Source organism: Peromyscus eremicus, chromosome 23, assembly GCF_949786415.1.
Source record: "Peromyscus eremicus chromosome 23, PerEre_H2_v1, whole genome shotgun sequence".
Taxonomy (NCBI): Eukaryota; Metazoa; Chordata; class Mammalia; order Rodentia; family Cricetidae; genus Peromyscus; species Peromyscus eremicus.
This window is the reverse complement of record NC_081438.1, coordinates 40,583,227-40,600,803: the sequence shown is the minus strand read 5'-3', so window position 1 is coordinate 40,600,803 and position 17,577 is coordinate 40,583,227. Positions and strand designations below refer to the sequence as shown.

The 17,577-nt window shown below is 45.6% G+C and overlaps 1 protein-coding gene and 1 non-coding gene across 2 annotated transcripts in view; one reads left to right on the top strand and one right to left on the bottom strand.

The window, feature by feature from the left end:
- Window positions 1-17,577, bottom strand: part of Brca2 (BRCA2 DNA repair associated) — a 42,403-nt gene that overhangs the window by 15,582 nt on the left and 9,244 nt on the right. Inside the window, 8 exon segments of the mRNA XM_059249887.1 lie at window positions 875-1,056; window positions 2,704-3,113; window positions 3,486-3,555; window positions 7,356-7,451; window positions 8,838-13,703; window positions 14,859-15,965; window positions 16,442-16,553; window positions 17,517-17,566. Of these exon segments, the coding sequence (XP_059105870.1) occupies window positions 875-1,056; window positions 2,704-3,113; window positions 3,486-3,555; window positions 7,356-7,451; window positions 8,838-13,703; window positions 14,859-15,965; window positions 16,442-16,553; window positions 17,517-17,566 (6,893 nt within the window).
- LOC131898695 (U4 spliceosomal RNA) lies at window positions 4,025-4,164 on the top strand. The gene has a single exon (XR_009376001.1). It is a non-coding gene; the product is annotated as a U4 spliceosomal RNA (small nuclear RNA).

The window sequence follows — 17,577 nt, the reverse complement described above, 5'->3', positions numbered from 1 at the left end:
AGAAGTATAACGTTTATAAACAGTTCATGTATCTAGAGGTGGTCTCACTTTTCATCTCCTCTCCTATCTCCCTCCTGCTAGATCGACCACCTGCAGGGGCGGGCTGCGCTTCTTCAACAGTCCCTCCATAGAGTAAACTGAGTGCAGCGCAGGTCAGCATGGCCCCTGCACCGGCACACACGCAAATTCACCACGAGCTCTGTGGTTTCAGCCCACTGTGTTGTACAAAGGACACGTGCTAGTGATTTCTCCGAAAGGCAAGGGAGGGGAGGTGTAGGGCACTGCAGGAGCTTCCTCTCACACCATACGCCTGCCTAGCCACGTGTCTGTCCCTCAGGCAGAGTGGCTCTGACCCCTCTCTGTGCTCCAGTGGGAAAAACGATGGTGCATTTCTCAAAGGGGCTGTGAGGCTGAAGGCAGCCATCACCGAGACATCTGAGGTGACAAAGCTTCAGTCCACACCGTTAGCACCACTGCTGCTACTTCCGGCCTTCTACTCTGGAATAGTCCACAAACAGCAGTGTCTTCACTAGACTCAAACATCAGCACCTCTAGAAACCGCAGGGCTATCAGTCACTCACACTTTAAATCAGGGCTGATTCGACTCCTCCAACGCCTAGCTCAGAGCACTTACACCACCAAAGCAAGAAAGATCTGAAGCACCACCAGCAGTTTTGAAACACAGATGACTTTGGTGAGGGTAAGATACGCCTGGCAGAGGCCAGGGAGGCCACTGTAGGCTGACGAGGAAGCAGAATCGATTTCATTTGCTCAGCAGTGATTTGTTCATTCTCCACACAAGACAATTTGCAGATCCTAGCTAACGGCATGAGGTTTCCCTTTTGCTGTAAAAGCTGTTAGCATCACAGCGTACCTGCTTATGAGAACACGCAGAAGGAACCCGGCCTCCTACTGCGGCCTGCAGAGAGATCCGAGGCAGGGTGGATGATTTTGTAAGATACAGACTGCCTGGCTGGGGACAGAGATGGTGCCCTCCTTTCTCTTTAATTCGCATAGTCTGTAGGTCTCTGGCATTCTGGAGGCTTGTCATTAAATCTGTTAAAGGACAGTGTGCAAAAGTGAAATGGATGCAAAGTTTAAAGGGCACAGCCTGGCTGGGCAGTGGTAGCGCATGTCTTTAATCCCAGCAATTGGAAGGTAGAAGCAGGTGGATCTCTGTGAGTTTGAGGCCAGCCTGGTCTACAGAGCTGGTTCCAAGACAGCAAAGGTTACACAAAGAAACTGGGTCTCCAAAAACCAAATAAATAAACAAACAAACAATAAGCTCCAGCCAGTCACAGAGGTCTTGGACTATGTACCTAACGGTCCTTTTATTTGGGGGGAAAGGTCTCACTCAAGCCTACTCTAGCACTGAGCTCCCAGCACTCTTCCTGTCCCAGCGTCCTGACACCGGGTCTACACGCCAGCCGCACGAAGCTGTTATTTTATTTATTTATTTATTTATTTATTTTTTTTTGAGACAGGGTTTCGCACGCCTTTAATCCCAGCACTTGGGAGGCAGAGCCAGGCGGATCTCTGTGAGTTCGAGGCCAGCCTGGACTACCAAGTGAGTTCCAGGAAAGGCGCAAAGCTACACAGAGAAACCCTGTTATTTTTTGGAGACAGTGTCTTGCTGTGTAGCCCAGAAGAGCCTGGAACTCCCAGTGCTCCTGACTTAAGACTCTCGAGCGGTGGCGTTACAGGTGTGAGGACACTTCATGCCTGGTCTTGCACCACTATTATGTTTGTCTGGTGTGGGTGTGTGTGCGTGCGTGGCGTGTGCACACACGCACACATGCAGTGAAGGCCACAGGTTAATAGGGAGTGTCTTAACCTGTCACTCTCCACTTTGAGACAAGGTCCCTCACGGTTGCAGAGCTCACCCATTTGACCAGGCTGGCCAGAGAGCTCCAGGAATCCTCCTGTTTCAGCCCCACTTCAGCACCAGAAGCACACATGTGTGCCACCACATCTGGATTTTATATGGGCACTAGAAATCTGAACTTAGTCCTCCTCATACTTGTACGGCAAGCACTACATCCACTGAACCCGCCTCCTAGCTCCTGGCTTTTGTTTAAAAAAATAAACAAAATAGAAGAAAACAAGGAAGCCTGTGAGCAGTTGTTTTTGAGAGAAACCATTAGAACAATTTGAACTAACCTTTGGATTCAGAGAACCTGAAATGTTAAAAAAGTTTATGAACTGACTAATCACCATAAAAGGGAGGAAGTGCTCAGGAAACATTAATAGGAGAACTAGCTAATGTAGTGGTTCTCAACCTGTGGGTCACGACTCCTTTCCAAAGGTCTCCTAAGACCATAGAAACACAGATATTTATATTACGATTCATAACAGTAGCAAAGTTACAGTTAGGAGGTAGCAACGAAACTCATTTTACAGTTGGTCACCACACATGAGGAACTGACTGTACTGAAGGGTCGCAGCACTGGGAAGGTTGGAACCACTGCTCTAGTCAAAAGGTGAGACCCAGGACTAGCAGACGGCCTAGCAGGTAAAAGTGCACCCGCACAAGCCAGCCAACCTGAGTTCAATCCCAGAATGCACAACGGAGGAGAGAACAACTCCCCACAGTCATTCTCTGGCCACCACATGTGCGCTGTGGCTCTTGTACCTGCACACACACACAGAAACCAAGATTTAACAACTCAGGACAAAACCAGGTCAAACAAATGCCCTCGGTACCTAAAGGCTCCTCGTCACACGCTGTGAAGGGTCTAGTGGCCTCCTGGCGGAAGCTGCCCTTGTTAAACAGACGGACGTCACTGTCATGCACATCGCCCCTGTCTCCGTCTCTGCTCTTCTGGTTCTTTCTCTCTGAATTAATGTCCTTGCTCTTACAATGTTCATCTCTGTGCAACTGCGATTTCATCTTGAAAGGTGGGACGAAGACTTTGGCGGATTTGCCGGTGACTGGGCCTCGTGTCCTTTCAGCTCTGGTGGCAGAGACTGCGTGAGTCGGCGGGAGCGAAACCGTAGCACTGCCTGAAGATTTCTCCAAAGCCGGCCGCCCAGAAGGCTGCCCTTTAGACAGAAGTCCTTGAGCAGGAGCGGGAAAATGTACACGCTGCGTTTCGTGCCTTTCTTCACTTGAGCTGCATTGGAGAGAGAGTCAAGTCTGCCTGTTTGTCAGGAAACGCGTGCGTGCGTGCGTGCGTGCGTGCGTGCGTGCGTGCGGTGAGCCTGTGCACTGTGCACTCTCAGCGTGTGTCCCTCCTGCTCTGCACAACACTCTCCTCTTCCTGCCTCCATCCGCCTGTGTGTGTGTGTGGGGTGCCTGCTAGTAATTCAGTCTTCCAGTTTCCAATCCAACCTCTCTCTCCTCTCCTCCAGCTATCTACACTGTTCTAGCACACATTTCTAATTCATTCTAAATGAATCAGAGCTTAACATGAAAAAACAAAAATCACTCTTTTCCTAAATTATACTAAATTTATACTAAAATTAAAAAAAATTACATATCTTACCAGAAGGGTGCACAGGTAACAGGCTCTAGAGACACATGGTGCGTGAACAATCTTCTGTCTTTTATTGTGCCTAAAAAACCCCACTCTACAGTATTAGTGAAAGGTAGAAGGTTTTAGATGCCATTCATTTATTACACATTACTATAAATGTTCATGAAATTTTGATAGACACTGAAGTTTCCAATGCACATTATGGATATTTAATAAGTAATTATTGAATACACTTCATTTGCAAACTAATAACTATAAACCAGATGATCCGCATTTCAAACCTCAGAGAAATCAGCTTTAAACCTAGTACAGTGGTGCTAGCAATCATTACAGTTAGCTAACGGCCAGCGCTAGTATCAACTCTAACGCTTCAGACAGTATTCTTTCTAATATGTAATTTAGAGCTATTAGACCTCCAGTTTGTACACTGATTGGGGATTAGCCGAATAAACTAGGATAGAGTCACACCATCCAGAATGCAACTATGTATCCATGCAAATGAATAGGAAAGACATTTATGTAGTCAGTCATCAAGCGGCATTCCATCCAGCTTTGCAGAGTGGCAGTATCGTAGTCAGTGAGGTTTATCTGAGGCACGATCATAGCTAATTGAAAACTTTTCCCAATACTCTGCCAAGACAACTTGAAATATAGTTGGCACTGGCAACTCCATATTTCTCTATGGAGACTGTCAAACAATAGCAACAACAACAACAACAACAACAACAACAACAACAGCATTACCCCCCCCCCCCCCAAAAAAGCAAACAAAGTACAATAATGCAGACAGATGTTATCAGAGACTGCCTACAAGAATAAACTGAAAACCATTGAGAAGAGGTGGGGAGATTGGAAAACAGATTGGAGTGTGCCTGGGGTAGATTTAAGACTCCTCCAAGTCTACCTTTCCACAGAACGTTATGAATGAGGTATGCCAATGTTTTGTTTGTTCATATGTAAGACTGAAGACTAACAAAAGTGGGGTTGGAGAGACAGCTCACCACTGCCTGTACTCGCAGAGAGAGGACCAGGGTTCAGTTCCCACCACCTACACGGTGACTCACAACTGTCTCCAGTTACAGGGATCTGATGCCCTCTTCTGACCTCTACACACATCAGGCACACATATATACATACAGGCAAAACGCCCATACACATTACAGACAAAAAACAAAACAAACCAACAAAAAACCAAAGGAACCCCTCCCCCCCCCCCCCCGAAAATCCTAAAGCTGGAAACAAGTGAACTTAACCTAACTATCAGTTCTGCACATGCAGAATTATCCCGACTGACATCTGAACACAGCACAATGACGATACATCTTTATGGACTTGTAACATAAGGACAAAAACAGCAAAGAATTCTTAGGTCTCCATATATGTATGTCGTGAATTTGAAACTCTTATGTCTATTCTGTGGGAAGGCGCGTATCAAGGGTGGTCTATAGAACAGAGGGTGAGTGCCCACATTGCTCTTAAAAGGACCTGCTATCAGCACTGTTACATGTCTGTTCACTGCCCAAGACCCTCCTCACTGCTGGTATATCATCCTACAGACGCCCGTCTATCTCAAGACAGTCCATTTTCAGTTGGGCTGAGACTCAGCACCTACTTTTTCTGGCCAGAGCATTACCATGGGCACCTGAGAGAATGAGAAGAAACTAGTTACTCAGACTTTTGTCTTTCTAGAACTGATTCTACTCGTTATTGTGTGTGTGTGTGTGTGTGTGTGTGCGTGCGCGAGTGCATGCGCACACATGCACGTGTGTGATGGTGTGCAGGTGAAGATGACAGGACAACTTTTGGAAGTCAATCTGTCCTAAAATGTGAGTCACGGGGATTGAACTCACGTCACCAGCTGAACCATTTCACCAGCCCGAGGTTTTTTCAAACAAATGAAGTAAGGTTGTGACTACAAGGAGGACAGTGACAGTATTTTTGCCTGAGGTAAAACTGAGCTTTCAGCCAACAAGGAGAATTTAGGGAAGTTTGTATCTGGCTCTGTACATTTCCTAATAAGTAAGACTTTTCAGACTAAGAAGTAATGTCACTGACAAAAGTGGATAATGTTGGGTGATAAAAGCTGTCAACTTGGAGCTGGGGAGATGACGCATGGGTGCTGACTGCTCTCGCACAGGACCTTGAGTTCAGTTCCCAGCACAAAACTGAAGGTAACTCCACCTCCAGGGAATCTGATGGCCCCTGGCCTCCTCAGGCACTGCAGTCATATGCACAGACAGACTCCTGCACGGGTACACACACACACACACACACACACACACACACACACCACACACACCACACACACACACACACCACACACACACACACACACCACACACACACACACACCACACACACACACACACCACACACACACACACACCACACACACACACACACACCACACACACACACCACACACACACACACACACACACCACACACACACACACACACACACACACCACACACACACACACACACACCACACACACACCACACACACACACACACACACCACACACACACCACACACACACCACACACACACACCACACACACACCACACACACACACACCACACACACACCACACACACACACACACACCACACACACACACACCACACACACACACACCACACACACACCACACACACACACACACCACACACACACACACACACCACACACCACACACACACCACACACACACCACACACACACCACACACACCACACACACACACACCACACACACACACACACACACACACCACACACACACACCACACACACACACCACACACCACACACACACACACACACACCACACACACACACACACCACACACACACACATACACACACACATACACACACACACACACACACACCACACACACACACACCACACACACACACACACACACACATACACACACACACACCACACACACACACACACACCACACACACACACACACATACACACACACACACACACCACACACACACACACACCACACACCACACACACCACACACCACACACACACCACACACACACACACACATACACACACACACACACACACCACACACACACACACACACACACCACACACACACACACCACACACACACACACACCACACACACACACCACACACACACACCACACACACACACACACACACCACACACACACACACCACACACACACACACACACACACATACACACACACATACACACACACACACACACACACCACACACCACACACACACACACACCACACACACACACCCCACACACACACAATAAATGGTTTTTGTTGAAAAAAGAAGAGGAGAAAAAAACAACTGTATGCAGTGAGTTGAAAGATGAGTCAAATCAGGACTAAAAAATGCCCACCTCGATGGGCGGTGGTGGCGCACACCTTTAATCCCAACTATTGGGAGGCAGAGGCAGGCGGATCTCTGTGAGTTTGAGGCCAGCCTGGGCTACAGAGTGAGTTCCAGGAGAGGCTCCAAAGCTACACAGAGAAACCCTGACTTCAAAAACTAAGGGAAAAAAAAGCCCACCTCATTTGGTGGCTGGGATATGACTTAAAAAGACTGCCTTTGACAGACTGCTGTGAGTCACTTAGCAGTTTCCTTACGTTTAAAGTCACTCTCTCGTAAGCAGCCTACCCTTGACAATTAGCGCTTTCTCGGTGCCCTACTAGGCATCATGGACGAACCATCCATGGAACAAGTGAGGCCAACGAACGTGTAACATGAAAGCACTCTGTAGACACGAGAACTACGAGAGCGTTTAAGAGTAACATCAGAGCACGTGTTGAGGGAAAAGACACGAATAAAAACAAATTTACCATCTGGAGCACTTTTTGAAGGCTTTAAGGATTTTCTTCTATTTTCTATTATCCTGTCAAATTCATTTAACAAACTTCTTTTAATTGGAGGTTGTCCTAAAAAGAAAATTCCATACATGTTTGTGATTATGCCAGTTTTACCTTTTAAAAGCCTAGATTTCACTTTTTAAAACTGAAAGTACTGACTCATACATGTTAAGCAATGAAGAAGAACCAAACCCCACAGTTTAAGTCTTGTTAAATTTGCTCACAGAGTGAACCTGTAGACTACCTGATGAAGTGACCCTGTGTCTGGCAGGGAGGCTTGTCGTGTCGTGAGCTGACTTCCAGCCCCCCCAGGATGGGGCCAGAGAAGACAGATGGGGCCTCCGAGGCCGCAGCTTGTTTCAATCCTCCTCAAGGGGGGACGTTAGTTTTGACATCTGTCCTGACTGCGGTGTCAGCTGACTCCATACTTAAGATTCCTTCTAGCCTCAGACACGACCAAAAACGCACATTTCAGATTAACCTAACAGTTTCACTATGTCATTAGATACGTTCTTAAAAGAGAAATTAGAATACTGTCCAAAGGCATGACCTGGAGTTGGGGGCCCGCTGGGAAGATGGCTCAATGGTTAAGAGCACTGTCTGCTCTTCCAGAAGACCCAGGTTCAATTCCCAGCACCCACATGGCAGTTTGCTACCCTTTGTAACACCAGCTCTCAGGGATCCACTCTTTGGACAGGCACCAGGCATGTACATGGTGTATCGATATACATGCAAGAAAAATACCCATATACATAAAATAAGGAGTTTTGAAAGAGAATAGGGCATTATTTATTAATACAACTGCTTTTAGAGTATTTCTGAGGGAAGCAAGCAAACACTAAGTTCTGCATAGATAAGTAATGTGTCAGGTTCAATGTTAAGTAACTTATTTTAAATTTTGTGATTTAAAAAATTTAATCAATTAATGGATGGATGTTTTTGAGGCTGACCTTGAACTTAAGGCAATCCTCCTGTTCAGGTTCCTGAATGCTGGGATTACGGCTATCAAATATCAAACCCGGCAGTACTAAGCACAACTGTGTCTTTACAATTCTTGGGAGAGGTAGTAACTACACTTTACGGAGAGGGACACAGGCCCAGGGAAATGAGGTGACGTGAGGGTACCGTAACTAAGCAGTACTCAGAACTCAGGAAGTCACAGGGCTAGTCTAGAAACCAGCTCCTAACTGCCACTCACGGGAAATGGTAACATTACACCAGCTTTGTGGAAAATCAAACTTCTTAACATCATTTCTCAACTAACTACTAGCAATCTCTAAAAATACACTAAAGATCCTTAAAATATGACCTGTTGGTACAGATAGTGCAAAATCACTGTCCTCCAAACTCTACGGAGAAAAAAAAAGGTCTTTATAAACACTGTAGCCCATGAGATGACAGAGGCCGGAACCCTTGAGCCCAGACCAGCAGAGCCCAGAAGAAGTGAATCCTTACCAACTGCACCATCAGCCACGCCTCTTCTTTTCCTAGTTCTCGGATTTAACAGAGCCTCGTTCCGGGGGCAAGTAAGCGGAGAGAATCTGGCATGACTTGGTTCAGAACCCGTCAGATCATCATCTTCCATAAAAGCTTTGGCAATCTCCACCGCTTCTGTTTCAAAACAGTTCTCTGGCTCTTTAGCAGAAGCAGAGCTGACCGGAACATCACAAAAACCTTCCATTTGACTGGTTTCTGTTTTTACGTTCTGAGGTAAGGTTTGTTCTTTTTCCAGGAGATAAGCCTTCTTAAGGGACACTCTGGTTCCTAATGCCGACTGTGTGTCTTGCTTAAACTTAGAGAGTTGGGGAGAAACTTCAACAGAATGAGTAGTGCCTAAAGAACCACTTTCTCTATAGTTATTTGGTAAACTGAATTTATCATCGTAGTTTTTCTGCAATTTAGAGGTTACAGGGTATTCTGGGGTTCTCTTTCCAACACAACGTTGAGGAAGTATTTTTGATACATCTGCAGAAGCAGGTGGATGCTGGAGAGTACGTTCAGTCCTGATCAGGTCAAACTCCTCTAACATTCCCTTAACTTTGTGTAAGGCACTTTCTGAAACTGTGACCCGTTTCCCACCTGCTGTACTAAATCCAGAGAATACAGATGAACTGACACTGCTTGGGAAGGGCTTTGGGAGAGACGATACAGCCTCGGGGTGACGCACCCCGGAGTTTTCTCTTCTCCCAGAGTGGTCCAGAGACCCCATGGAAGGTGACTGCTCAGCACCACCATCCACCTTGGAGAACACTTGTCTCGCCTTTTCTAATGAAGCAATTGATACCTGTACAGTTTTTCCACTTGCAGTGCTAAAAACCCCGCAACTGCCTGAAGCACAGGCTGCCTGGGGAAGCTCCCTTACAGATTTACATCTATCCCAAGCTCCCAAATTAACAGGAGGTATTTGAGCTCTCTCCAGTCCACACACACTTTGCTTATGCTGTAAAATTTGTTCATTTTGGGTACAAACAAAAGTCTTAGGTGAGTCATCATCTAAAAAGCTAGAACATATAAAACCCTCTGAATTATCCAATGCTTTAGGACAGCTTGTCTGGCAAGAATCTGGTTTACTCTTTGTGTTTTGTTTAATTGTTTTATTGCAGTTATCTGTGAGTATCTCTTTCACTGTTCTCGCGGTCTCTTGCGAATGAGCTGTAATGACCACAGGTGGGCTTAGCTTACAGCTCCTTGAATCTGGAGGAGCCCAGTCAACGGCTGCATTTTTATTTGCACATGGTGAAGAGTCAGTCTCTAGTTTCTGAACACAGATATCTTCATTTACAGTTTGTGGGTATGTACCTACTTCTTTTGTAGCAGACACACTGGGGAAAACGGCATTGTCTTCAGCTCTCTTCGTGTCTGGCTGAGTGTCAGAATCAACGTTGTTTTTTGAGAGATATCCCGAGTCATTACGCCTGTTATCACAATGACAAAAACTAGAATGGGCTGGACAGCTGTGACACACGCTAGGGTCACCAAAGAGAGCTGAAGGTCGATTTTCAGAGACACGATTTGTACCAACTTCATTTCTGATACTGTCGAAAGGATGCTCACACAAGGCATTTCCAGCATAGCCTTCAGTGTGTTCCTTTACACATTCAACTCCGGCAGCATTTCTTTTTTCAAGCTTATCACCCAGTCCTTCTCTGAGCCATTTTCTGCCTTTGGATAGAGAAGACTCAATGACCCAGGTTTCTCCACCGTGTCCTGTATCACATGCCAGCACAGCATCTTCGGTGACCGAGTGGGACGACTGACTCACACAGCAGGTTGTAGGACTTTTCTCTACTTCACTGTCTGTGTGTCCATGAGCCTCAGCTTTAGAAGAGGTCCCATCTGATGTTCTGAGATCTGCAGTCTGCCTACACAGATGATCACTCTGCGTGGGTAGCACTGCAGCCTCCTCAGAGACAGAGCTCCTCTCCTGCATTTCTTCACACTCTGAGGCAGGCATTTCAATTCTCTCACATGCTAATGTAAGCCCTTCTTTGGAGCTCTCTCTGTCTTTCAAGGGTTTTGATCCTTGATGACTAAAACTGGTAGTTTTCCTAACATACTGTGTCTCATCAAAAAGGTTTTTCACTTTGTCCAAAGATTCTTGTGTAATTCTGACTTTTTTCCCACTAGCTGTATGAAAACCCAATGGAGTAGGTTCTCTGATACTTTCTATTTCACATTCAGGATGCTGCTGGAGAGTTGGTAGTTGACTGACAGTCCCAACTGGGAAACGCTCTTCAAATACCTTTTTAATACTGGTAGTTTCCTTGGGACATGAAATATCCATTTTGTTTTTATTTTTGCCACAATGAAATTTAGAATTCAAAGAATCTGAAAAGATGATCAATTCTTCTGTTTCTTGATTAAAAATATTCAGACTTTTATTCAATGACTCCTTGGAGACTCTGATATTTTTCCCACTTGCAGTCTGGAAGGATATACTAAAATCTTTTATACTCTGTTCCCTCTTTCCTGAAGGTAATTGTTCTTTATCTGAAGATTGAATAGAGCACGTTTCCTCGGCTTTCATGACTTCCAAACATGTTAAATCTGATACACATTCCTTAATCTGAGTGTTTGTCTCCCTCACATACTGGGTACAGGACTCAGGACACTTACTGCACTGATCAGCAGCATGTGGTAAATCACTATCATCTTTACGACTATGAACTGTGCCACCTGTCCTGGACTTCCTACCCTCACAGTGCTCGACTTTATAAGCACTTCTCTGAAAACCAGGAGAGCTGTTATCTTCACATTTTGTATTTCTTGCATCGTTTTCGGGATTTTTGTCAACAGAAACACCAGTGGTCATCTCAGCATTATTTGGTAATGTCACTTGGCACTTACTAGTCTTCCCATCAAAACTTTTATCATTGTTTTGTTTCTGTATCTTGAACACTGAAGCATCAGAATCATGACGTGCACTTGAAGAGAAAGCTCTGGGGTCTGCTTTGGCAGACGTCTCCTCACTACTATTTTCAATGTCACGGAACAGGTTCACAGCTTTCTGCAGAGCCTCACTAGACACACTAAGCTTTGTGCCACGAGCAGAGTGAAATCCCCCATACGCCATTTCATTTACATTCGTTAAGAAACGAGAGGTACTCTTGTTACCACTGCCTTTCAACAGGCAAGGGAAGCTTTGTCTACCTCCAACAGAACCTCCACATTTCCTGCTGTGATCGGTCTGACCTACAGAGGAGGAGGAGGGAGCCCCTGTGAGCCGAAGACCAACATCTCCCCACTCCTCAGAAGCTGTTCGCATGGCAACCATCTGGTTTCCAGGCACTTCAGGTGTATTATTCTGTGCTACATGGCTTGGCTTCCTGAACTGTGTGAATTCAAACTGACTTCCTGATTCTTCCAAGATAGTAGAAAGTTCTGTAATTTCTGCCTTTTGGCTGGGCGTTAAATTGTGATTCGAATGAAAATCTTGCTTTGAAGATAACACCTGAGGTGATGTGTGGGTATCTTCACCAGAACCAGATGCCCGACTCTGAGAATGTGCAGACACGGCAGTAACTGGCTGCAGATCTAACGTGTAAGGTTCACTCAGTCTCTTCTGGTTGGCTAATGGTCCGGCATTAACATCGACACAAGCTAAACTAGAGGGATACTGCTCTTCAATGTCTTTGAAGAGCATTTTGCTTTTCTTGATATTATGTTCTGAAAGTTTTATTTCTTTATTGGAAGCTGTTCTGAAGCTACCTCCAAAACTATGGCTAAAAACTGGATCCAAGAATCCTGACCATTTGTCTGTACACTCGTCGGTCCCATCTGATTTCACATCCAAGGAGGAATTCAACTTTAAATCCTTGTCTGCAGTTCCTTTCAGATGCTGCTCTGTGGTATTTCTACTCTTCTCTGAACAAGCAGAGACCAGAGCTGCGGCACCTGAGGCTTCTGTAATCAAGGCATGGACTGTTTGCTCATCACCTATGTCCCCATCTACCGCTGTGGGAGAGTCCCTGAGATCAGGCCCGTTTGCACGGCTGAGGTCTTCTTCCTGCAGTTCCGCAGTACTTCCTAGAGCAGTCTTATTACTTTCATGAGTTACTTGAAAGGCAAAATTACTCTCATTGTCTGGGAAAAGTTCAGAACTTATGTTGACTGCTACTTGTGAAATAAAAAGCACTTCTTCTCGGTCCTTTCTTATGACTGCCAGATTGGTATTCTGACTGAACTGAGACTTCACTGGAGGGGACGCTTCTGTTACATATTTTCCAGGTGGCAGAAGCTCTGGGGTTTTACAATTTTCACTTAGGATGCATATTTTATTTTCCCCCAAGGGGACGTGTTTGCTTAAGTCACTCTTATCTTTCCAACTCTCACACTGCAGCTTCTCTGGCATGTCCCACGACACTCTTCCTCTAGACACCACAACTGGCTGTGACAGAGGCACCTTCAAGCTGGGCGTTCCTTCAAGAGAACTTGTGCTGCTGTGGCCACCGGCAGGGTCTTCCTGTAATGCAGAGCTAATGCTGCTGGGATGCACTGCTGCTGCACCTGCTGCACCTGCTGCAGGACGACATGCTGGCACCAGGACGCTTTCTTTTCCATCTGAAACTCCGGGGCTCTTTCGATCATCTTCACACTGGTTTTCTGGCACGCACGACAGACAATCAGTTTCCAGGGCTGTACACGGCCACAGCTTTTCTCCACTGACCACCGTGGCTTTGCCATTGAGATCCTGAGATATCAACACATTAGCGTAACTACTTTCTGTATCGGAAGCAGTCACAAAGGAGTGGGTCAAGGACAAAGACGGCTCTTCAGGATCATCCTGCAAACAGCTTCCTTTGACAGAAGAATCTGATAAACCTAAACATAAGAACACAGAGTGACAGAACGGGTTAAAGAACTACTAATGGCACACATTCAACGCTTTTACCATGTTAAAGTGTTTAAAGTAGGAAGCACAAGATGAGCAAGAGCGATAAACAGACTCAACACAGAACCCCACAGTCACCAGTTTGAAGTTACTGAGTTTCTAGATGAAGGGGCTGAGAGGCTTGCTCAGTCAGTAAAGTGCCTGCCGTGCAGACCTGAATTCAGACCCCCAGTACCCACAGGTACCCACAAAGAAAGCGGGGTGTGGCAGTGTGAGTCTGTCAACCCCAGTGCAGTAGGATGAGGAACAGAGGCAGGCAGGTCCCTGGAGCGCAAACAGCTCTCCAGTCCTCTAGACCACCAGCCCACTCACCAAGACATTTACATTTTCTCGTAGGGAGATAAAACTGACTCTGGGTGGTGGACGTGAGGGGTGGAGTGGAGTCAACAGATCTCCCTTATGTTCCCCAGGCTGTCCTTGAATTCCTACGTTCAAATGATCCTCCTGCTTCAACTTCCCAAGTAAACACCATTTTTAGTTATCCAACTTGTATATAATAAATACTTTTAAGCAGGAGCTAAGTGGTCAGGTTCCTAACATATATGGATAGAAAGCTGACTCAGGAGCCATGAAGCAGGACACAGAGGTGCATGTCTGTGGTCCCAACTACTTGGGAGCCTAAGGCAGGAGGATTAGCCAAGCTCAAAGCCAGTGTAGAGCACAAAACGGGGACGGATGGCACGATGGCTCGGTGGGTAAAGGCATTTACCATGAAGCCTGAGGGTCTGAGGACCCACACGGCAGGTCAGACACAAGTTGTCCACTGACCTCCATACATGCACCCTGTGCCATGCACATGCCCCCACACATATACACAATAAATACTAAAACAAACAAAGCTAATGATACACACAGGGCAAAATGATCCAACAAGTTTGATCGACACATTTCCAAACCCTGAACCCAAAGTCTCAACCATAATGTATACAACAAGCACTGTCTGAGATTAACACCAGGCCTACAAGACTACAGAGAGAAAGCAGGTATTTCTTTTAAAAAAAACTTTAAAAATCACATATTCAAACAAGAGAACTTAACCTCATCCATAAAACTATATACACGCTAGAAGAAAAAAAGAGGAGTACCTGAATCTGCATTTGTAAACGTGAATGGAGCTTCCAACGCACTTGCTTCGAACTGAGCTGAAGGGGTAGTGAGCTCTGCCTGCCTGCCTGCCTCTACTGCTTTTCCTTGATGAGGTGCACCATCGCTCACAGAGTAAATAAACCTTCTCCTTTTACTTTTTAGAGTGGATATTAGGCCCGAGTTTTTCACTGCTGCAGAACTGCGAGTGACAGGCGTTGGCCAGCTCCCGGTGTCGACCAGACCAGAACACAAAGAATCCCCTCTCTCTGAGCACACAGCACACAGTCCCAAGCCGCCTGCAGAGGCTCCGGGTTCTTCTGTAACGGCTGAGATGGTCGCACTCTCTGAGAAAACAGTGCCTGGAGACTGGTCAAGCGTCTCTCTCATCTGGAATACAGACTTCCTGACACTCTGAAAGAGGCAGGCGGCTTGACCAGTTCCAGACTCTCCCCGCTCCCCTGCAGTGCGGTCCTCGTGTGATTCAAGATGCTGTCCGTGTTCCTCACCTCCCAGAGTTTTCTCACTGAACATCTTTTCTGGTTCCGGAAAACTAGAAATATGAGGCAAAGAGTTTTCTGAAGTAACAGAGTCAATACCTTCTTTCTTCTTATCTATGAAGTCCTTTTCTGAATTATTTTGGTTACAAGAAGAAATAGGAAGTGGAGGTTTTTCTCCCGGCTGGGTTCCAGTTAGACCAGAGAGGGCTAGCTGAGACCACCCACTGTCTGAGGACTGCACAGCTGCCTGGCAGAGCCCCTCACTTTGGCTGTCAAAGGGCTTCTGGTGCGTCACATCAGGGTCTAAGGGGACACTATTGCGTGGTTCAATTTCAAGTGCAAATGACTGTGTTTCCTCAGCTCGTCTTCCGGCTTCTTCACTGAACTCACCAGTTCCTACTTTACTGAAGATGTTCTTCCTGGTCTTGTCCAGTCTCATTTTTTGTAGATTTCTGGTTCTGTGCTTAGGAAAACATAAGGAGAAACTATCTTCTTCAGAAGTATATGCAGCTGCCTCCCCATCTTCTAGAACATTTGGCACTGACTTTCTGAGGCAGTCTTTGAAGCTGTTTGTTTTGCCAGATGAATCCCCTAACATTTTCCCCAATCCTGTTACAATTCAAAACAAAAGCACATTATAACATTTATAATGCAACCATATTCTTTATATTATCTCACAATTCTTCTCAGAGATGATTCATATTAAATAATACACAATTCTGCAGTCAGGGTTATTCTGAATGCCAGCTCTTTTTCTGGTAAGTCACTCTTCTCCTAAAACCCGATCCCAGTGTGCCGACAGTCTTTACTCAGACTCCAATCTCTAATACATCTTTTGTCAGATCTACACAACTAAGGGTCACCTCTGAGAGTGCTATGTCTTCAATTTAATATTCTGAGAACGATCATCTCAGATGTAGCCAATCAACTCTGTATTACTACAGCTCGGAATAAAATCTATGAAGCTAGTTTCTATCTTCTGTAGCCATTGTCAGGGGTCAGAAAGGAAAGCAGTGGCATTTCTCCGAAGAAGAGAACAATGGCATCCATTACGATCAGTAGCTCAACTGAACAGAAATACTTACTGTGACTGAAAGCTTCCCCCTGGGTTTTGTTTTGGCTGTCAGTCATGGAGGGAATTGATCTATCATTCTTTTTCAGACTTTCATTGTGGTTGGAAAAGTAGCTTTTCAAAACCTGCTGAAATTATTTTCAAAATCATTAATTAGTATAACCCTTTCATTGCACTTATATGTGCATGTTACCAAACAGAAAGAAAGACAGAAAAATTTTGTAGGAAGAAATTACATATGAGATCAGGTTTAGAAACATTCTCAAAAGCTTAGGAAAACTATAAATTGTAGTTTTAAAAAACACAGGACAGCTGGGGCATAGTGACACACACATCTAATCCTAGCACTGGGGAAGCAGAGGCAGGAGGACTACAAGTTTGAGGCCGGAATGATTTATATGACCAGTTTCAGGGTAGCCAGGGCTGCAGAGCAAAAGCCATCTCAAAAAAATTTTGTAGTTAGAAATTACATATGAGATCAGGTTTAGAAACATTCTCAAAAGCTTAGGAAAAGACAAAACTAAAAACAAACCCAAACCAAAACAACAACAACAAACAGCAGCTGAGGAGCTATTGGTAGCTGATGGCTAGTGGGGAAGGGGTCATCTGGGTGGAGGGTATGGCAACTGGCAGGCTGCCCATCCTCCACTGTGTGCGTGTCCCACACCCATGCGCATCCAGGGGCACTAACTGGATTCAGGGCATCATTTTAAAACGAAAGAAAAAGAATACATGAAGTTGGGAGTGGGTCATGCTGGGGAGGATCATGGGGGAATTGGAGGAGGAAGAGAAGGTGAATATGATCAAAATATATACATGTATGGCCACCTCAGAGAATTTAAAAACAAAAAATTTTTTTTTTTGAGACAAGGTTTCTCTGTGTAGCCCTGGCTGTATGTATATATATACACACACACGTACACACGTACGTACGTACACACACACACACACACACACACACACACACACACGCGCGCGCGCGCGCGCGCGCGCGCACACACGCACATATCTTAAAGCATTAAAAAGAACAAGCACAGGTATTCTGAATGAGCAATGTCATGAGCATCACCAGGCTGACCCTGACTTACAGCAGGAGAGTCTTCAGGAAACACAGTTCCTCGTGCTTCCTCATCTCGGGCTGTAAAAGAA